Raw genomic sequence first — 22,611 nt, 5'->3', positions numbered from 1 at the left:
ACAGTTGGCATGGGACAAACCCCAGACCACCATTTTGAGGTGGACCAGGGATTGCTGGTTTCCACTGGACAGGGATTGAAAAAAATGTTGTCAAATACAGTATATTATATGCTCTGAGCAAAATGCTCTACACTTAGCCCAATTCTCATATAGAGAATAAGAATCAACATGTTCTCCAAACTCTATGACAAAATAAATAATTTCTCATTAATACAAAAAACTATTAGTAAAACCATCTGTTGATCTTCCGCGGCTGTGGTTAAGTTCTGGTTAGGTTTATGCACAAAAATGACTTGGGCATGTTCCATTAGCTTGCATGTTTTCAAAGTTTTCTTTTTTGCTGCTGCTTCTTGTCTAACTCTCATTGGATTGTAGAAGTATTCCATTTAAAAATCTTTTTTTTCCAAGAACAGTTAATGTCAGATAACACTGCTGAATGATACTGAATGCAAGATGCTTCTTGTTAACATTAGTGAAACAAGTGAAGCAGCCTAATCAACATTTAAACAAGAGATTTGGGCAGTGGAGAAAACTGTTTGACTAATCAGGAGCCAAGGCGTGTGATCTTTTTCAACGGTTACTTTTCATTGTGAAAAAAGGTTGTCAACTAATGTTTTTTTTGTCAAAGTTTGCATTGACGAAATGACTGAAGGTTATTAAATTGGAAATTGATTAACTCATTTCCTCACCTGCCACTGTTAAAGTGAAATTAGCACTTAATTTCCACAGTTCAGATGCTGTATTGAACCAACAGAGAGCATTTGGTCAATCCCTCTTGCTCGAGCCAATCAGAGAGCATTGCTTCTTTATAAGAGGACACCCTGTCTTTGGGTCATGTGGCCAAGATATCCTGGTTTCACAAGACCAAGACCAATACCAACACACTCACTTGATCTCTCTCTATTTTTTCATTCTGACATTTTCTGCTCTCAGTCTAATAAAATCCCGTGGTGTTTTATTTTAACCTCACTCTCCTAATCAGTTTACCATGTGATGGCACGAGTTGTTGGACCAGCATCAATTCCCCAAGCTGCAGGAGACACATGACGACAACAAAGATGTCAGGAGTTAATTAGTTAGTTTAATTTATTATCATTTCGGAAATTACCTTTGTGTCTGTGACAACTGACAAATAAAACCTCAACATATGACACTACAGGTCCAATCACAAATAATTAAAAATTAAGAACAACGAAATAGTAACAGGGCTACAGTTGCATCTCAGAAAATTAGAATATCCGTTTTTCCACCTTAATTTAATTCAAAAAGTAAAACTTTCATATATTTTACATTCATTACACATAAAGTGAAATATTTCAGGCATTTTTTTGTTTTAATCTTGATGACGGCTTATACCTCATTGAAATCATAAATCTCAAAATATTAGAATTTAATCTTTAATCTTTCAGTCTTCTGACTTGACAGTTGCCCGGAAGAGGGTACCACAGAAGGTCATTGCTGAAAGTGTTGGCTGTTCACATAGTGCTGTATCACAGCATATTCATGGAAAGTTGACTTGAAGGTTGAAGGGTGGTAGGAAAAGGTGCACAAGCTACTGGGATGACCTAGTGTTGTGTCGTTCAAAGAACGTTTCGTTCATTTGACCTAATCTTGTATATGACTCAGGAGGAACGAGTAGTCTGAGGGAGTAATTTGTTCATTTTCACGCATGTGCCAATACTGGACTGGACTCTGCATGGGCTCCGTCAGTACAGGAAACAGAAGACTCTCAGCTGTGGGTCTCTAGGTTTGAGTCGTTCATTTGTAGCGTGACAGCTCAGCTACTGCGGAGCAGGAATGAACTAATTGTTCAGCGCTCACATGGGTCCTCCTCGGAGTCTGTCTTCACTCGGCAGGCTGAGTTACTGCCAGCACCGGGGAATGAGAGGCAAGTCTGTTGTCAGGTAACAGTCACTGGACTGACATTATATATCTATTTTGTTAATTATGTGACATTTAACATTAATAAAGCATAACGTTATACAGCGCAGAGATGTTGTGCTATAGTTTAAACACAGCCGCACCGTAACTTTAGTCCTCCTAGTGTCTACAGCTAACAGCTGATGAGAGTTGTTCTGGGTCTGCTCCACTTCAGAGCCCTGACAGGGTTTTACTGAGTTGAATTACCTCAGAGGTCGTCTCCTCTCCAAAACAAACGGACCGGCTCATTAAAACATTAAAACACAGCCACATAGCAACGTTAACGTTAGCCCTGTGATGTGTTTACAGCTAACAGCTGATCCAGGTCCACCAGAGAACATAACTTTTCCTTTTTATTTATCATCAGAGCGGTGACAGCTCTTGGCTGGTGAACAACCTGCAGTGTTTGAGAGCGATGTGCTCATGTTTGTTTCTCTCTGTCTGCAGAATGCGGACCTGATGTGGCCCATTCTGCATCCAGACCTGACAAACTGCTGCATTTATATTATGTGGTTATTTCTTTGTTCCTCTCTCTGTGCTGGAGTTCTTTTAAGAACTTGGTGGCTTTATCCAGATTATTATTAAATGTGTTAAATTTTAATAAGAGTGTGTTTTATTCATCTAGTGTGTCAGTCTTATTACTTCAATATATTCCCAGCAAATCTGATGTTAATAGATTTTACTCATGTATAGGGACATTAGGCTGCTGTATGAAGAAGCACTTTAGAGATATAAAGTTAATATAATATACATAAATATGGCTGGTCTGGTTGTATACTCAGGAAAGATTGTCAAAATGGACAGATTTAGCCAGAGTAGTGGATTGCATATAGACAACATATTTCTGTGGTTTTTACATGGTTTGAATTTGGTTGTGGCTCCATGGGGCTTTATAGAACCATAATAGAGAAAGATCAAGAGGGGAATTTGTGCATTATACTTTGTCAATTAGAGCAAGCCAGGCAGCCTTCTGTGTTTGAGAACTGTGCTGTTTTTTTTTTAATCGCACACTAAAGGGCTGCAGCAGAAGAAATGTCATCCAGCTGCAGAATTATTGGTTTCTGTTGTCTAGTTGTTGTCCAGCTAGCTCGTTTACTAGCAGCTTTGCTAGCTGGTTGTTATTACATAATACTGGATCAGTGTGACAGCGGCTATAGACAGACAGGGAGACAGCTTCACACAACGAGCTGGAAACTCAAGTAAACTCCCACTGCACCGTTACATAGGGTGTCCGGGATTTGGCTTTTGCTTTCTACAGTCGGCATTCGTTGTGTGCGTTTTTGCATTGCTTTGACCTTTCTCCTTAGAACAGGTCCTTGTAAACAGTGGCACATGGTGCCTGAACAATGGCAAACGCAGTGCTTTAAATGGGCCGGTACTCGCCGGTAGGATGCGCAGTACCATCACTTCTACATTTTACCCTTTGGTCTACCGGGACTTCTCACAAGCTGCCGGTAACGTAACTCATTCCTGCCAGAGGTTGCGCACCTCTGGCGTTGTATAGCAATTGTAAGTCGCTTTGGATAAAAGCATCAGCTAAATGAATAAATGTAAGATAAACTGCATTTAGCTGACGCGCTACATCGGCGTTAGCTCGCCTGCTGCTTTTTAGTAAGTAACATTATTCAACACTATTGAATTCAACAACACTATTCGTGCATCTTTTGAGGCTCAGCTAAATGTATTGGATGTGTGGTTAGTGAACTGGACTGAATATTATAATGAGATTGTTGTCACACATTATAACAGTTAGACCACAGTAAGTAACTTTGCTGTAGTGGATGACTCTTATATTGTATTGTTATCCTGCACCGTTATGTTGCAGTATTGTATATTATGTGGGTCACGTCAGTTGCAGTGCCTAAATCTAAATTGAACGTTACGAAGCAAACAGTGGTAGATCCGTGCTAAAGTAGCTGGCTGCTCCTGAATCACATCAAGGCTAGTATAAACAAATCACTCCACATTTGCTTTGTACCATCCACAAATTGACATAATATCGGCAGTATACAGCATAGTAATATGAATCGCGTTAGCTGGTGAAGTCATGTGGAAAGCCATAACATACATATTATTGCACCGGAAAACATTAGCAACTGCTCTGTGTTAGCCGGCGAGCTACCATGACTCTCTCCGTGTTTCTCCAGCCTTTCTGATGTTGACTGTTTTCACCGACATCATCTGATTCTCTTTGGCCTGACAGGCTTCAGCTGTTTTTATCCTTACGTGGAGTTTATGTTGGAGTCTGTGTTGTGCTGGGACTTGTCGCTGTACTCAGAGAGAGGCTCAGGAGAGCACACAGGGCTCCATCTGACCCAGTATTAAAAACTTCATATTTCAGTTATCTCGTTATGTGGGTGTTGAACAGAAAGGCCTCCACTGTACACTCATTCTCAGTGACCTGGCCAGAAGCTGCATTCCTTCTAATAAAGTCCTGTATGTCATGCAATTCACATTTGTGACAAAAAGCAGCCCTTCACGTTTTCTCTATCTCTCTCTCTCTCTCTCTCTCACACACACACACACACACACACACACACACACACACACACACACACACTCACACAGAGTCAGGTAATTTTAGAGGACATTACTTTTGACTAACAATCAATTTCCTGGAGACTTACCCTTACCCTTATCATAACCACTACCTGCCTTAACCTAACCTTAATCCTAAACCAAGTCATCCTAAAACATAATGATTTATGTTGTCTACATGTAGACTGCCACATAATGTAAGTTACATGTAGGCCTACACCTAATTCTGATTTTTGTTTTTCTTTCCGAAGATATGTTCCCTTAACAGAATCATGTTTTGAGTGGAGTATTCCCTTTTAAAAAACAAAAAAATAAAGTAATATAAAGTTTAAATCATATCACCCACCCCAACTTCAAAGTTCAAAGCAGAGAAAAGCAAGAACAAAACACAAAAATAAATCTTTCATGTGAAATAACAAAAAGTGTTGGCATAGAACAGCGCCCTGTAATGGTGGTGAAGTAGTGTAATAACTACAACAATTATTTTTTTTGTGGAATTTTTCATCAAATAAAAACCTGAAATGGAAAACTTTCCGTCGTAAATTTTATTTTGCAATTCAAAATGTTATTATTAATATTTAACTCACAGGAAATAGCTACTCACCTTTCTTTCTCTCCCCCCTCCCTCTCTGAGTTGTAGCTTACTGACAAATTCTATAGATCCTCTTTTTGTCCATTTTATTTGTTTATCTATACACAGGGTGTGATTTGTAAAAAAAAAAAAACAGAGGGGGGATGTTTTTAAACCTTTTGTTTTTGTCATGAAAATACATCCCACCTCCACCAAGTTTAACCATCACAGTATGAGAAAAAGTTTTACTGCCACTTTTAGAGCTGCAGTGAAAAGATAGAGAAGACAGATGCATGCTGTGTTTAAGCGCAGTGAGTGTAGCGATTGATTTAAAAGCAGTGTTGCCAGATCCAGCAGATGAGGGATTCCAGCCGAAAAACTGCCCAAACGCACACAAAATCTCCCAAAATAGTCATCAGTATTTATTTCAGTATTTTAGCTTTTTTAGTTTCCTTACCTACATTACGTTACATTTACAAACATACTTTACGTACAAGAAAAGCACACCGGCAGCCGAAGCATACATATAGAAACCGTTTTAGGTGCAATACCGCCACCTGCTGGACTGGAGTGTTGCTCTCCTTAATAAATGACACTTGACATTAAAACCTTATGGTAAAATGACAATATCGTCCACACACTCATTTGTAAGGCAGCTCTTATATTTTTGCAAGTCAATTGTATTTCATCCAGTGACATATGTTTTAACTTCATTCAGGAGATTTTGGGTAACTCTGACAGATGACTTTGAGCGCAGTGCCAACGGTGTGTGTGTGTGTATGTGTGTGTGTGTGTGTAACCATAGTGAAAAAACGATGAAGGATCTGTCAGTCAAGAAAATTTTCCAATACTTTACTCCAGACAGACAAGTGTGGAAGTTTTTACCTTTAGATGTAGAACAGACTGTCAGCTGTCACTTGAACAGACTGCTGAAGAAAACAGCCGAACATCTGAACGCAACTATATGGAACTATGTACAGTCTGCGGAGCTGTCTAGTACCACAAGCACTGTGACTTTGAAGTGGGCGTTGCTGTCTAGTAAGATAATGATGAGTGATTGGATGGAGTACACACACTCTTAGGTATTGTTTCAAATTACCTACAAAATGCTAATACAAATGCTACCCAAACCAGGCCAAAGTTTGTCCACCCGCCCAGGCACAATCAAAATCACAGCCCACTTGGGCGGGACCCCGCCAAATCTGGCAACACTGTTTAAAAGCCGTCACAGTTTAAAAGCCGTCACTTTCAAGACTGTCACTGAGTGAAACCCCGCAGCTGTGACTTCAGGCATGTTGACTGGTGTAACAAGGACACTGGGCTGCTTGGCATCATAGAAACAGATCATCAGATTATGATGTTTATTTACCAGATTTATCAGATTGTGCTGTGGGTGGGACATTGAACAAATAAATAAGATAAATAAATAAGAAAAAAAAAAAATTAGGCTGTATATATATATATATATATATATATAAATTTCCCCCCTCTCACCCCTTGCAGGGTGGTATGTGTCATACTCAAGCTCGGGTCCTCTACCAGAGGCCTGGGAGTTTGAGGGTTCTGCACAGTATCTTAGCTGTTCCTAGGACTGCACTTTCTGGACAGAGAGCTCTGATGTTTTACCTGTAATCTGCTGTAGCTGCTCTCCCAGTTTGGGGATCACAGCCCCCAGTGCTCTGATTACCTCTGGCACCACTGTTGCTCTTACTTTCCACTTTTCCATCTTTACTAGCTCCTCTTTCAGCCCTTGGTATTTCTCAAGCTTCTCGTGTTATTCTTCTTGATGTTGCTGTCGCTTGGAATTGTCACATCACACTGCAGCCCTCTTCTGCTGTTTGTTGATCAACACGATATCTGGTTGGTTAGCCATCACCAGTTTGTCAGTCTGGATCTTGAAGTCCCACAGGATCTTAGCTCGGTCATTTTCAACTCTTTTAGGTGGTGTCTTCAATTTTGACCTTGGGTCTTCCAGCTCATACTCATGGCAGATGTTCCTGTACACTATTCCAGCTAACTGGTTATGGCGTTCCATGTACGCACTTCCTGCCTGCATCTTACACCCTGCTGTTATGTGCTGTACTGTCTCAGGGGCATCCTTGCACAGTCTGCACCTGGGGTCCTGGCTGGTGTGGTAGACCACACTAGCCTCTATTGATCTTGTACTGAGTGCCTGTTCTTGTGCCGCCATGATTAGTGCTTCTGTGCTGTCCTTTATTCCAGCCTTTTCCTGCCACTGGTAGGATTTCTTGACATCAGTCACTTCTTCTATTTGTCTGTGGTACATCCCGTGCAGCGGCTTGTCTCTCCATTAAGTTTCTTCATCTTCCTTGTCCTCACCCTGGGGTTTCTGCTGCCTGAGGTATTCACTAAGCCCTTCATCTTTGGAGGCCATCGTCCTAATATATTCCTGGGTCTTTGTTATTTCGTCCTGGACAGTGGTCTTGACACTCACTAGCCCTCGGCCTCCCTCGCTACGCTTAGTGTACAGTCTCAGGGTGCTGGATTTGGGGTTAAACCCTCCATGCATTGTGAGGAGCTTTCTTGTCTTGATGTCAGTAGCCTCTATCGCCTCCTTTGGCCAGTTTATTATACCAGCGGGGCATGATGACATCTGCAATGTGGCCTCGTAGGCTTTCTTGTAGTCAATCCAGGCGGTGCACAGATTGGTCTGCCTGGTCATGCAGTCTCGAGTGACTGCTCTATCAACCAGTAGCTGGTGCTTGGCTCCCCTGGTATTACTGCCCATTCCCTTCTGGGCCCTGTGGATTGAGTTATGTGCCTACTCATCTTAGCCACTACGATGCCTGACCGGAGCTTCTATGTTGTGCAGAGGCAGGTTATTGGCTGGTAGTTGCATGGGATTGTTCCTTTCTGGGGATCCTTCATGATCAGGACTGTTCGTCCTTGGGTTAACCATTCTGGGTGAGTCCCATTCATCAGCAGTTGGTTCATTTGTGCTGCCAGGCGTTCATGGATTGCACATTAGTTTCTTCAGCCAGTGGGTGTGGATCATGTCAGGGCCTGGTGCTGTCCAGCTCTTCATACCTGCCACTCTTTCTTGGATGTCTGATGTTGTATTGGTTACTGGATCTTGTTTTGGGAGACTGTTGTGATCTGTTCTTAGATCCACTAGCCACTAAGCATTGGTGTGGGATGCCTCTTTCTCCCATATGTTCTTCCAGTAGTGTTCAGTCTCAGCCCTGGTTGGATCTGATCTTGTGTTATTCCAGCAGACTTTCAGAGGGTACTGTGTCACTTAGCCTTGGCAATCTTGCCCTTATGTTGAGTGATTCTGTGCCGTAAGGGCTTGTTGTTATTGTGGGGATAATGATGATGACATCGCCCCTCTGACCTGTTGTCCTGGCTCCCCCTTGCTGTAGCATATTTGTTGTACCTCATCAATCTGTACTTGTGACAGGAGTTGCTGTTTGCGGATGTTAGAACACTGAGCTACGAGTTGTTTCTTTGTCAGTGTTGATGATGGGTTTCGATCTCTCTCTCTAGATTTATATATATATATATATATATATATAAATCTAGAGAGAGAGAGGGTTTCGGTGGTGCATCTACCCGGTCAAGATACAGAAGGGGGTCGCGTTGGCTAAAAAGTTTGGGAACCGCCGGAATAGAATGAAATCAAGTTCCAGTTCAACCAGGAAGACAGAGACGAAGGATCTTTAGGCTTCATTTAATTCACAACTCTTTCTCTCTCTCTCTCATTCAGTTTTCAATTGCAAACATAGACTGTATAAAAAGAGTGGACGTAGTCATCGTGACATCACCCATTGGTATATCGACTGCCGTTTTGAAGCCTCGAGTTTGGCCGATGTTGAGTTTTTGCAACCAGCGCCACCAGACCTGACCATATTTGGACAAGACTGTGGAGCCACTGGCTCTGTGTGGAGCTAGTTAGCTCATCTGTAATTCACATTAACTGTCATTTGAACCGGGATGATAATTTTGTCTAGCGAACAACAGTCTTAAAACTAAATGTACTCACCAGAGAAAGTGAACAGCCAACTCCTAATAAGCTGAATAATAAGCATAATATTTTCAATGGCGCTGGTTAAATTTACACAGTGCCGTGGGTATGAGTCACTCTACCATGGAAGTGACTTGTCAATCACAGGGTAGTCCCATCCTAAAGCATACACATCATGTTGTATTGAACACCTGAAACTAGCAACTGAGACCATAAACTCATTAGGAAAATGTTTACTGAGGTAATAAATCAGGTGAGAAGTAGGGTCATTTTACCATTGTTTCGAATGGAACCGGACTTCTTTTTGCAACCAGAGGAGTCGCCCCGTTGGCCGTAGAATGCAGGTTTAAGGGACTTCTGCATTCGCCTCACTTCTCAGACCCGGGTTTAGTGTTAGGGTTAATCCGAAACACAACCGCTTTCATACAGAGATCCCAGAATAAACATTAAAACACTGGCACTGAAGCTGTAGCTTTTCACACAGGCGTGTTCAGGCTCCGTTACTTCAACGCTCCCGGCTCAGAGGCAGATCAACACCAGCTCATTCAGAGCAGCAAGCCGGCATATTGGCACAATACTCCTGGGGAAAAAAGCAGTGTGACAGCGGCTATAGACAGACAGGGAGACAGACACACATGCTGGAAACTCAGGTAAACTCCCACTGCAACGTTACAGTAATATTTTTATCAGAGCACAACTAAATGTATTGGATGTAATGTATTGATAACGAAACGTTTAGTGAGCTGGACTGAATATTAAAATGAGATTGCTGTCACACTTAGATGAACAGTTAGAAATGACTAGTAGGGAAAGTCAGCCATTTAACTTCTGTGGTGTCGTTTGCCAGGATCATCGATACCGCTGTGTTTGTTGAAAATTCTGCTGAGTTTCTCTGATACTCCAGACACAATGTTGCTGCGTTTGATCGTCTTTTCCTCAGTTCTGTTCCTTCTCTCTGGCTTGTGCACTTGTTGGTATGTGGTCTGCTCTGTGGTGCAGGGTTTTAATGACCCCTAGCTTATGCTCCAGTGGGTGGTGGGAATCGAAAAAGTAAGTATTGGTGTGTGTGTGTGTGTGGTTTCCTGTAAACCCCAATTTGCAGGCAGGTTTATATATATATATATATATATGTGTGTGTATGTATAAGCCTAATAAGGACAAAAGAGCTTTAGATTTAGAATAACAGTGTGTAAATGGTATATCCAAAAATGTATTATTATGAAAAAAATGTAATTTGATGCAAATGCTTAATTTTGTGTTTGCAGTTTTGGAATTGTGTGTAGAGTTTTGAAAAAAGAGACAGTTTTAAAAAAGTGTGTAAGCTGTTGTAAAAAACCTTAATATTAATATATGATATATTTATATTTTAATGGAGGGGGGGGCTAAGACACCCCCCGCCCCCTACATGTGAATGGAGAGTACTGGCACATATTTTTTTCCACTTCTGCTTAGGAGGAATAATTCAAAATGTTTCTGAATCCTTCCTGTTCAACTTTTTAATGTATTGTGAGTGTATTCAACGATGTATTATAAACTGAACAGAATCAAACTGTGAGCTGTCTTTATCACTACTAATTAGTAGTGGATAAGGACAGGACTTATCCTGGCCCAACCACTACTGAGGCAAAAATCTGATATTAAAAATTTAATAAAAAAAATATCTACCTTAATGTTGGCTTTCTAGCATGCATTTCAGTCAGAGCATGGCCAGATTAATGGTGCGTTCCATTTGACATGGGAAGTCGGAATTTCCGAGTTCGAGGTTCAAAATTTCAAAGGGAATGCCCCCTTAAGTCAGCACTGCCCCGACTTTGTGATCCAAGATGGCTCTCGTCGTATCAACGGTTATTGAAATATTGTTTATTAGCACTATACTTGTGACTCATAGAAATATTCGTACACAAAGTGCTGTCCAGCTGCTGTCTGTGGACATGTTGCTACAGTGTTTAGTATGAGTAAATACCGCACAATGCGTTTTTTTAATCAACCGGCGAATCTATGGCTAACCTGTCTATTTGTAAACAATGGCTGGCTGAGCGAGGCTTTCCCGACTTGGAACGCTGTCAACTCGGGTGTGATGTCATTCCCAGCTCCGACCTCCGACTTCCAAGGTAAATGGAACGCAGCATAACATGTTAGGAGGACCCTGGCCAACAAAAGAAGCTAAAACTGCAGGGCCCGCATTAGCTGAAGTGGAGGAATTTCCTTAGTAGGCTTAATTTGGGTAACAGGTGAGGTACAGGTCATAACAGGTCACAATCGGGGCCACTAGCAAACCCAGAATTATTATGATCCTTGACCCCTTAGCCATAGCTCTTAGCCTCTGTCTCTCTCCCTGTCAGGGTGATGACAGCTGGCTGATAGGGAGACAAGGTGGCTCAAGGCAGATTATAGTGTTAAGTCTCGTATGTTTTCAGACTAACTGTCTGAATACAATTCAGGAGACCTTTAAATTCTAAAGTTACTTAGGTAATGCATTTCAGTCTAACATCCAGCTGGTGGCTGTTCTGCTTTATGCCAGCAAGGAAAGACATGGTATGGCATAGAAAAGGGATACATATTGTGGACCAAGATGGATCTGTGAGATTTGGTTGGGTACTAAATTGTGTCCGCACTCTGTATGCTGTTGCCAGTCTCCCTGGCTGGGCTTCAATAAACAATGCCTTGTGAGTCCTGAGTCTCAGAGACCTTATTCAACACACCTGACACCTGGCTCACATTTTTTTCCATAACTGTTTATATTGTCCTTGAGGTTCAAATTCCTTTACAAATGCAATAATTCAATTACTAGTCGCACACTTTGCCCAGTTGATTAACCAGCCTTTTGTGACAGTGTTTGTGTGTGTGTGCGTGTGTCTTACCACAGCAGGGGAGTTGACCACAGCCAGATTGTAGCCATAAAGCATAGAGCTCCCAAAGGAAGTAAGGAATGCCACCGCCAACAAAGAGCCGGTCAGTTGCTGTTGCAGAGGGAGAGAACAATGTGTTAAGAAGTGCAGAATACTAAATGTAGGCTTTATCCAGAGAGCAGGGTGTAATGATTCCTTGTGACTCAAACAAATGAGACCTTGGTGAAGACTCGTGGCTTTTATCTCACACCATTTGTATTGTAAGTGCTAATGTTTTTCTAAAACAAGCACAATGTTGTCCTATGATAACCTTGCTGGAAGTGATGCGCATTGACATTGAGGTCTTTCACCATACTACCATAATATGCTCGAAATAGTGCCCTTTCTTTGCTTTGTGTCATAAAGAAGTCAATCTCTGTCAAAGCAGGCTTGAGAAAATCATGCCTAAATTGATCCATTCAGACCAAACTGACCTCACTGTAGTCAGACAGCTATTACAAGTACAAAAATTGTCGCTCTATGCGGATGATCTCATCCTCTTTCTCTCTGTGTGTATATATATATATATATATATATATATATGTATATGTATGTATGTATGTATGTATGTTATATATATATGTATATGTATGAAATACCAAGGGCTGAAAGAGGAGCTAGAAAAGATGTGGAAAGTAAGAGCAACAGTGGTGCCAGTGGTAATCGGAGCACTGGGGGCTGTGATCCCCAAACTGGGAGAGCAGCTACAGCAGATTCCAGGTAAAACATTAGAGGTCTCTGTCCAGAAGAGTGCAGTCCTAGGAACAGCTAACATACTGCGCAGAACTCTCAAACTCCCAGGCCTCTGGTAGAGGACCCGAACTTGAGGATGACACATACCACCCCGCAAGGGGTGAGAGGGGGATTTTTATATATATATATATATATATATACATGGATGTATATAACAACATAATAATAAATATAAATATTGTAAATTGAAGGAATGTAAGAATTAAAGGGGTAGGAGTACATAAGTTTTACTTCTTCCTACTCCTTTTTCGCACGTGATAGAAGTATGTTTAAGAAAGAAGGGTACTTTGTTTGCTGCTCATCTGTTGTTTTTTTCTCCTATGTTTTAAACATTGTTTTATTTTTATTTTTTTATATACTTTCTCTTGCATGTTCGAAATAAAGATTTCAATTCAATTCAATTCTCTGACCCATGTACTTCCATACCAAGTGCTCTTGATCTTATTACTGAGTTCAGGCGAGAGTCAGGATTTAAGTTGAATTTGACCAAAGTGTCTTATTCCCCATAAATGATAAAGCACGACAAATGTCCTTTCAGAACTTCCCTTTCTCTGTTAGTAAGAATAGTTTCACTCAGTCGGATCTCAGGGGTATGACTGCTGGTACTGTAGCTTATTTGGTAGGTTGCACTAGCAAGTGAAGCAATATTTATTTTAACATTAGGTCACTATGCTCCCAAACAACAACTCAGGTCTGCATAGATTTATTTTTGGGTTAAACAAACATTTTGATTGAAGCACACTGACACAGACTTTGATGTCTTTTATTTTTATTATATTGGGTTTTTTTTTACCTATTATGTCTAGTTAAACCTTGTGCTTATAGACATCTGAAGAGAAAAATCAGTTGTTCAGTTGAGGTCTTAATTTGGAATGAAGCTTGAAATTTGCTTGTTGGCATTGTTCACATTCCTCACTGCAACCAAACCAAAGGGCATGGCTGGCTGCCAGTTCTGAAGGACCTGAAAGGCAGAAGACAGAAACCTTTTCCCCACAGCGTGATCAGTATCTAGTGAAGAAATAAATATCCAGCTAAACTTTAAAAAGTCAAGTTATAATCTGTGAGGCTAAAGCCTGCATTGTGAAAATTATGTGAATGTTGGCTAGAATGGTAATTCAAGGCAGAGAAAGACTGGTGAACAGGCACATGACATGAAATCAGAGTGACTAAATAGAAATAATCAAGTTTATGGGAGGGAGGTACAAAATATTGTTGAACAATAGCTCATCATCAAACAACAACATTAATAAAAGTCTACTATGGTAACTACTACCACACATGCATTGTATATATATAACCTGTGGGGAAAATGCTTTTTAAATCATCAAACTTTTCAAGTGATTTTTTATCAGATTTTACTACTGATTCTATCCATGCATTTTTTTGTCCCGGTGACCAGTGAAAATGCAGTTATGGCTCTCTCCTCATTCATTTAGATAGGGTTAGGGTCTCATTTATAAAACTGTACGTGGAAAACACTCCTAAACGTTGCATATGTACAAAAAACAGGATTTGCGTATGCACAAAAATAGTCTGATCTATAAAACAGTGCGTAAATATGTGATCGACCTCCTTGTCCAACCCCTTAAATGCCTATAGTTGTCTATAAATGGTCAGTGAAACGCCCCTCATTAATATTAATACGTACTGATTGCATAAAGATAAGGACTGCAAATTCTGACAGAAACGCTACAAAACAAAATTTAACTCAGTGTGACACTGACATTATTTTGGTGAAGCTGAAGCATGTTGTTTGGTGGGTAAAACACGCACTTACACACAACGCTTGTGCCAGGAGGAAAGGGGGCACCGGAGCTCCACCCCTTTATAACCGATCAGCAGGAAGCTGAGGGGCATCCCTCTTGAGTAGTGACGGAGGTGACGGGAAGACCCAGGTACTAATTTGGATTTCCCCATTTGAAAAGAGATTAAACCAAATGCATTCCACCTGTGAATTGCATGCAATTCAATTTACATTCAATACCGCATGCAAGTATTAATATGATTCCAGATTAAACTGTACAACGTATTGGAGGCGTTCTTTTGGAGAAACGTATCTGTTTGTGTTTATTATCCTAAAACATGGTTCTTGTTGTTGGCACTGCAAATGATCTTAAATGATGTTTTTTAACGCACACTTAAAGAAAATCACCCAAACGGGTGTTTCTTTATTGTGAAAGGCTTTAAGCCTGTAATACTATAATATTTCGATTTATTTTACACAATAGTATTTATTCCAAACCGTTTCATCCTTCTGCCATGTAAGTCGCGGTTTCTCATTTCTCCAGTTTTTGTGTGTACGCATGGTTCAGAGTTTGTGTGGTGCACCGCAGATTCTCCCGTCAAGTTTGTTTTTTATAGAGCACAACCTTACTTGGGAAGTGGCGTATGCACGTTTCCAGCCCTGTTTTGTACGTACCTTTTATAAATGAGGCCACTGGTCTTGTTAGTCTGAAATAACTGACCGAAGCCATTACCAAGTGGTAGGCAGGTAGGTAGGTTGTTTGTCACAATATAACAAGTTATAGAGTGAAATTGTATTTTGTAACTCCCTTCACAAAGGCAATCACAAAATGCTGTGAGTATTCACTTGCAACTAAATACAGTCTATGGGGACCTTAGCTTGACTTCCCGTGATTACCTGTCACATAAATAATAATATGAAGGATGAGACTTATCTGAAGAAGGTGTGGTGTATAACATATGTGCGGAAAACTAGAATAGGTTGCATCTACTGTATTTAACTCTGACGAATTGGGGAAATATTTCACTCAGGTCAGGTCTAAGCAAGGTGACTAATGCTCGGAAGCACTTCTCTCATTCTGTCACACCGTACACACTTGCCAGACCTGCTGCACCTCACCATCATGTGACTACAGATCTACTGTCATGGCCTATGTAGGCCTACCCAGAAAGCCTTGCGATCTGAAAAAGTTGTTGAAGGGAGTTTAATTGAATTATGAGAAACTGAATTTTTAACTCCACCATGTTAAATTCAGCTTCAAACCATTGGATTTCAATCCGGGAAATGCAATTTCATATTTGGCATACAATATTACGTTGGAACATTTCAAATTCAAAACACTTAATTCAGTTCAAAACTGTTAAATTCAATTTCAGTCTGTGAAATATAACTTCAAATTCAAAGTTATTACATTCAGATTCAATTCATGCTACAATAAAGGGACTCCTATTATAGTACTAAACTACTAAAGGAGCCTATTATGGTTATAGCATTGTTAAAATAAGGCCAAAACATGATATGCGTGGATTGTAACACTGATAAACTCAGCAAGAATGACGTCAAGCAGCCTGAGCTCGAAACACTAATTAACCTTTTATAAATTCTTCTCCAGTTTGATTATGAATGAGTCGGTATATTTGGTTATTTAAAACGTATGTATTTTAAACCTGGGCCCTATTTTCACATTTTGTCACATATTTTGGTGTCGAAATGACTAGTAGGTACAAAATGTTTCTGAATCTCTGCAGTACCAACAGGCTCAAACTGTTTACCCAGGTCTAAAAATCACAGAAAGGATCCCTACAAGGGACTCCAGGTGACACCCTTTGGTTTTCACATGAAACAGAATGTGTGTGTCGGGGTAACATTAGGAAATAAAAACTGTGGTAACGTGAGACACCAAATGCGAAACGTTGGTCAAGCCAGCCGCCGTGTGATTTCTGTTGCGCCTAAAGCGTTATTATGGGTTGGACGGGGTGCGAGTGAGCCGAAGGTCCTGAAAGATACATATGCGTTTTGTGTCTTTGTGATTAAATGAACACAAATACATACCACGGTAATATAATAATATTACTAATGATAACAATAATGATACTAGAAGTTTTACTAATAATATAATTTATTGTTATTTGTTATTAATCCAAATATAAAATGGAACTTTTCTTTGTTATTTTGTGAACATAATATATATGAAATTTGACCTTTCACCCGTGTAATTCCTCAGCAGTTAGATAAGCGTTATCACGGCTTCTCCTTCCTGGTGTCCTCTTCTGTTACTGGTACAAATCATAATGTTTTACTGTACCACCTATGAGATATAGCACTCTAAAAATCCCTCCAACAGTGAAAATTAAACAAACAGTTAACATTTCCCTGAACTTTGACCTTTGGTCATAACAATTCCTTAATAGGTGACATCCCAGTTGTCATATCATCTCCTTCCTAGTGTCCTCTACTATCACTGGTACAATTCTAAGGTTTTCTGTGCAAACTATGAGATATTGCACTCTAGAAATCCATCCAACAGCAAAAGATTAAACGGACAGTTTTCATTTCTCTGAACTTTGACCAAAACAATTCCTATATCTCATAGGTGGTACAGTAAAACATTATGATTTGTACCAGTAACAGAAGAGGACACTAGGAAGCTGAAACCATGATAACACTGATCTAACTCCTGAGGAATTACACGGGTGAAAGGTCAAATTTCATATAAATTATGTTCACAAAATAACAAAGAGAAGTTCCATTTTGTATTTGTATTAATAACAAATAACAATAAATTATTAAAACTAGTATTATCAATATTTTTATCATTAGTAATATTATTATATTACCGTGGTATGTATTTGTGTTCATTTAATCACAAAGACCATCACAAAATGTGTATTTATCTTTCAGGACCTTCGGCTCACTCGCACCCCGTCCTTACCATAATAACACTGGTTTAGGCGCAACAGAAATCAGACGGCGGCTGGCTTGACCAACGTTTCGCATTAGGCGGCTCACTTAACCACAGTAAATAAAGTCCCGAAACTGCTTGCTACTCCCTCTCCCTACCTACTTCCACTCCGTCTGCGCGTGCATGCGGAGGGTCCGCCACATTGAGTGCCATCCGTAACCAACGAGGGTGAAGTGGTAGTGGGTTGCTAAACTCTCCAACGCCGAGTGAGCACTGGTGCGGGCTTGTTGAAGGTGTGTAACACCCTTTGCTGCACGATTGGGGACCTTTCTTTTATTGTGAGTTCCGTATTCCAAAACTACTCTAATATTTCATATCACCATTCACAGGTTAACAACACAGCCCAATGTTAGGCTGTATTGTGTTTAATAAGAAAATGCTCGTGTCTGATAGACAACAGCCTACAACTGTTGTTTTTATTGAATCGTATTAATATGAAAATCTTCATCCAAAATAAATAGCCTACATTAAACGACAGAATGGTAGAACATGGCACAACTAGATAGCCTACACAGGGGTATCAGGCAGGCTAACAAGCAATGAAATGTTGTAGGCCTATTTGTGAATGTAGGCTGTTTTTTAAACAAGATAAAGAGGTTCAAATAGGCGTTTCTTTACAATGAATATCAATCTTTTCATAAAAGAATATAATAGCCTAATTCTTTTATTCGTTAATATAAAGTCATAGTAGCCTATAATATCCGAAATCTAACCAAAATAATTTGATTCAAGAACAAACACTAAATAAGTGACAAATGCTTTCAGTTTTCCTCATTTTTCAGTGTTCCTCAACATCAATCCTGAAGTTCGTCCGAAAGTTGGCCTCTGTGTTTAAACCCTACGCGGATTAGAATGCTCGATTTGGCTGTGGAAGAGGAAGTGGCGAGGGTCCAGATTCGGAAAGGCCCTATGTTTTGTCCCCCTCACTCTTCTCCGGCGATTTCGGAATTTGGCTCATAGATGAGGCGGTTTTGTGAGTGACCAGTCAATCAATCACACAGTCCGCATCAGACATAAACAAACGGTTGAAACACGGACAAAAATCATGTGGGCCGATAGAAAACATGCACGCAACGCAAAGGTGGTGCTGAAACGTTAAGGGAGAGAAAAAAAGAGTTAGCTCGCGGCAGGTGCTGCAAAGTGCTTACCTGAAGACAGCAGTGAGGCCTGCAGCAGGATGGGTAGTAACTTTTTACAAATAACGCAAATTTGCAAAATACATAAATAAATAAAATAGCCTAAATCATTGGTGCCGTTTCACGTTGATTTTTTAAAACTGTAGCCTACTTTCACTCTTTACTCCATTATTGTCTTTGGGCCAATAATCTACTTTTAATTTTGCTACATTTTCCATTCATACCTTCATAACCTAACCAGTCTGTATTCTGCATTAGGCTTCGTTAACCGAAATGAGCTGGCACCCAGGCTGTGTGCGCGCACTTACGCAGAAGAGCGCCTGCTCTGGGGCGCTTGTCACAGAGCTGGGCTCTGATTTAGAGTTAGAAAATCAGCCAAATACCTTTTCAGTTTAAGGCTTTATTGTTCTACTAACTGAAATCCAGGGAGCGCACACCATGGCACAGGTGGCCGTGTTAGAAAACAGCTCTTTAACAAGCCGGCAAGTGAAACACTTTCACTTTCCATTGATGACGCATTAAAAGCGTATTTAGTCTCTGCAGAGCAAATGTAGACTTCAGGTTGTAACATCTAAGTCACATTGGTTACTATATTTGTACTAATATACTATATATATATACTATTATTGTTTTATAGGGATGCCCGACGGTGAGTCCATAAACAGAATGTCGCGGTGAAACTTTCAATTCAATTTTCAATTCAATTTTATTTATATAGCGCCAAATCACAACAACAGTTATCTCACAGCGCTTTTCATAAAGAGCAGGTCTAGACCGTACTCTGTGATGCTATTTACAGAAGCCCGACAGTGGGGCTTATCTTGACTCACTTTCTCACTTTCACTCAGCAGCTACCAGCTGTTATTTATTCAGCAAACAATCATTTTTGAGATGCACAGAGAGAGAGAGAGAAAATATGGGTGGATAAAACAGTCCTGTTGGGAGATCTTCCTCTATGTAGGTTTACCCTGATTCAACAAAGAGCTGCTCTGGTGTTACTGCCACAATGATACTTTGCATTGTAAAGATTATGTTCATAGATGCTTTAGGAATAATCAGATTGTATTGGCTGCTTGTGTTATTGCAAAGCAAGTGGTTTGGTTGGCTACCTGTTCATATTAAAAGGGACAGGCAACAAAAGTAGGCTGGACCGCAAGCCTGATATTTTAAAGTGATTATATTATACTTTTACTTGAGTAGGTTTGTAATTTTTTTATGGGAGTAGTTGTACTTTTTCTTGAGTGAAGAGTTTGAGTACTCTACCTGCCACTGGACGGGGCACCAGTACTAGGACTGTCATGGTGAACATGAGACAGACAGCAATAGGGCAACAGATAAGGGCAATAGAAGAACAGAGTCAAAGCCAGCACAACCCAAAGCACCAGTTTATGGTAAGATTGATGATGATATGGCTTATTTAATTATTTAGTGTACTCAAAGACTCAGCTGAGTTGATTTCTTTACTATAGGAGAGTTAAACAGGTGTTCTGAAAATGTATTTTAAAGGTTCATTTAGTGATGTACTCTACTAGGAATAAAGGTCTCTAAAGACCCAGAGCCCCTGACAAAGGCTTTGTCCAGAGAGTGGGCTGATCAGTGACAAAGTCCTGGGCCACTTTTTTGCCCCTGTCTCTGACCATCTTTGGCCTTTAAAAACTTGCATCCTGAGGTGTGTATGTGTCTCTGCTACGTGTCCATAAACAATTTAATAGTAGTCAAAATGTTCACACAGAGACGAGCATCCTGCAGTATTTTAAGAGGAAGAGGACAGAGGTCACAGGAGCAGGAGTAGAGAAAACTGAGGAGGATGAGCTTGTACGTTGTATGGATAGCTACTAGACATAGTATATTCTAAAACTCACGTAGTAAAAAGACTTTGTTAGTCCAATGGCATGTCATCAGAGTTCACATTGAAGACAGTTCTGTGTTCACAAACATTTGTTGCAGGGAGAGTCAGGGCCAAGTGAGACACAGGAAATATCACAGCTCACCGGTGTAACATTAGGATATCTAAATACATTTGGGCATGCTAGTAAATATGTTCTGTTTTCAAAAGTCATCAGAAAGGAGCATTTAAGTGCTTTATTTAAAAAAAAAAAAGTGTGTGTGCGGGGGGGCATGCCCTCAAACCCCCCTAGCATTTCAGCGTCCCCCCCAGGTTCAAAGTCACTTCTACACCCCTGTTTCTGCTTCTGGTTAAAAACAAAGGGTGATCCTTTCAGTGATGATGTCAGACACCTGGTGTAACAGTCTGAGCCTGTCAGTGGCAAAGAGCACTTTTTGTGGCGGTAACTTTGACGGGCGCAATTGCGGTTTAAAGATATCAAAATTATCCTTTAACATAAAAGAAATGATTCAATGTTAACATTATAAAATACATTTTTTCTAATTTTATTTTATTTGCTAACATGTGAATTGGATCAAGTCATTATTGAATACACAGAAACGTAAGGTTGGTACAACTAACTAAAATTGACTATTACACTATGAAACTTAAAAAAGAGTCTAAATTTAATCAAGATGTTTTTTTTTTTTTTGTGGTTTTTCACCCAGGTTATACTCAAATTGGACAGTCTACTGCATATTATCCACTTTGCAGGTTTTACAGTGATAGATCTTCTTTTACATTATAGTATAATAGTGTACTTTTTACTACATTTGTCTGATAGCTTTAGCTATTAGCTATTTTCCGTGCCATTCCTGTCTAGTGATGTAACTCCAAATTTGGTGACTTTGAATGTTTGTTATAAACTGAAATTGTTCTTTAAACTAAATTAACTATTTCATTCATTAATGCAGCAGTAATTACTAACTGCAGTATTAACTTGCTAACTAACTAAACATTAATCCAGAAACATCATACATAACAGGGCTCTAGGTTTGAAAGTTGGTAGTAAACGTCATTAGCTGCTATGACCCTATGTCTAAAACAATAAGGGATCAGTCACCGATCCGATAGTCCTGGATCTGACCTGATTCATGCAGTCAGTCTGAACTTACCGATGTGATTTTCCCCGGCGATGGAATTAAAACCTCCTCAGCCATTGAAGAATTCTGTCACCAAGTCCCAAACAGGAAACAGCAAAAGGATTTCACTTTACAACGAAGAGGATCTCATAGCTGTAGCAGCAGGCGTGGTCACACAAGGTCCAGGGAACTGCAGGTTAAAGTGATCGAGCCAGTTCATGTGCCGTGCGCCGGGCCTCTCCCCCATCGAGCAGCAGTCCACAGGCCCCTAATAACAAGCCCACACAGTTCATCACATGACGGAGAGCAGCGTGACGGACTGAGAGAAAAGCCTGCTGGAAGAAATTAACTCTAAGTGAATTTACAAAGAAAGAGGCAGAGGAGAGAGGAAACAAGAGGAGAGGAGAGGAAACAAGGGGAGAGGAGAAGGGAGGGGAGAAGTGGAGGGAATAAAAGAAGAGGAGAAGAGAGGGGAGGAAACAAGGGGAGGGGAGAGGAGAGAAGAGGAGGGGAAAACAGAATGAGGGAAAAGAAAGTAGGAAACACGAAGAGAGATTAGTTCAAGTTCAACAACTTTATTAATCCCACAAGGGACAATTAGTTCTTACACATATGTAACAGCACACGAGCCCATATATACACTATGGAGAATAATAAATAAATACATTATCAAACCAATAGATTTTATGCATTTAAAAGTTTAATTGCAGAAGGTTAGTTTGTTTTAAAGTCAGGTATAGTCAAGTATAACGATGTCCTGATGGCAACAGAGAAAATTCACTGATCTGAAGACCAAATGCTCGCTGCTTTACGCAGGATTAGTTTGTTATATCAATAATAATACAGTTTTTCACAATTGCTAAAACACTAAACCCCATTCTCTGAACCCAGTGCTCAATGGCCTAAACCCATTTGTTGAATCAGTCACTCTTTTGGCAAAACCTTGAACAAGTTCAGGTAGTTAAAACACTGTTTGCAGATCTCATCCACTCTTTTTGCAAAACTCTAAACACATTCTCACTCACTAAAACACGGTTTGCACTGTGATGCACTTGTGTTGCAAAATACATGCAGCAAAAGTTAAACACAACTACAACACAGCTGTCATCTTTTACACACAATTCTGCACACTTGTTTCTAATGATGT

At 40.2% G+C, this 22,611-nt stretch overlaps 1 protein-coding gene across 3 annotated transcripts in view; it reads right to left on the bottom strand.

Moving 5' to 3' along the window:
* Positions 1–21,646, bottom strand: part of slc2a15a (solute carrier family 2 member 15a) — a 49,313-nt gene extending 27,667 nt beyond the window's left edge. Inside the window, exons 1-2 of one of the 3 annotated variants that reach the window (XM_038737725.1) lie at positions 21,498–21,646; positions 11,876–11,974 (exon numbers count right to left, since the gene is read on the bottom strand). In XM_038737725.1, the coding sequence (XP_038593653.1) occupies positions 11,876–11,974; positions 21,498–21,542 (144 nt within the window). In that variant the 5' untranslated portion in view covers positions 21,543–21,646. Of the gene's footprint in view, positions 1–11,875; positions 11,975–17,459; positions 17,618–21,497 lie in introns of those variants that run through there. The other 2 variants (XM_038737724.1, XM_038737726.1) reach the window with 2 other exon arrangements.
* Positions 21,647–22,611: the final 965 nt, after the last annotated feature.

Source organism: Micropterus salmoides, unplaced genomic scaffold (genome assembly GCF_014851395.1).
Source record: "Micropterus salmoides isolate LMB-PRFRI ecotype aquatic unplaced genomic scaffold, ASM1485139v1 Ms_hic_scaffold_22, whole genome shotgun sequence".
NCBI lineage: Eukaryota > Metazoa > Chordata > Actinopteri > Centrarchiformes > Centrarchidae > Micropterus > Micropterus salmoides.
The sequence above is the reverse complement of the archived record's forward strand: the minus strand, read 5'-3'. Positions and strand labels throughout refer to the sequence as shown.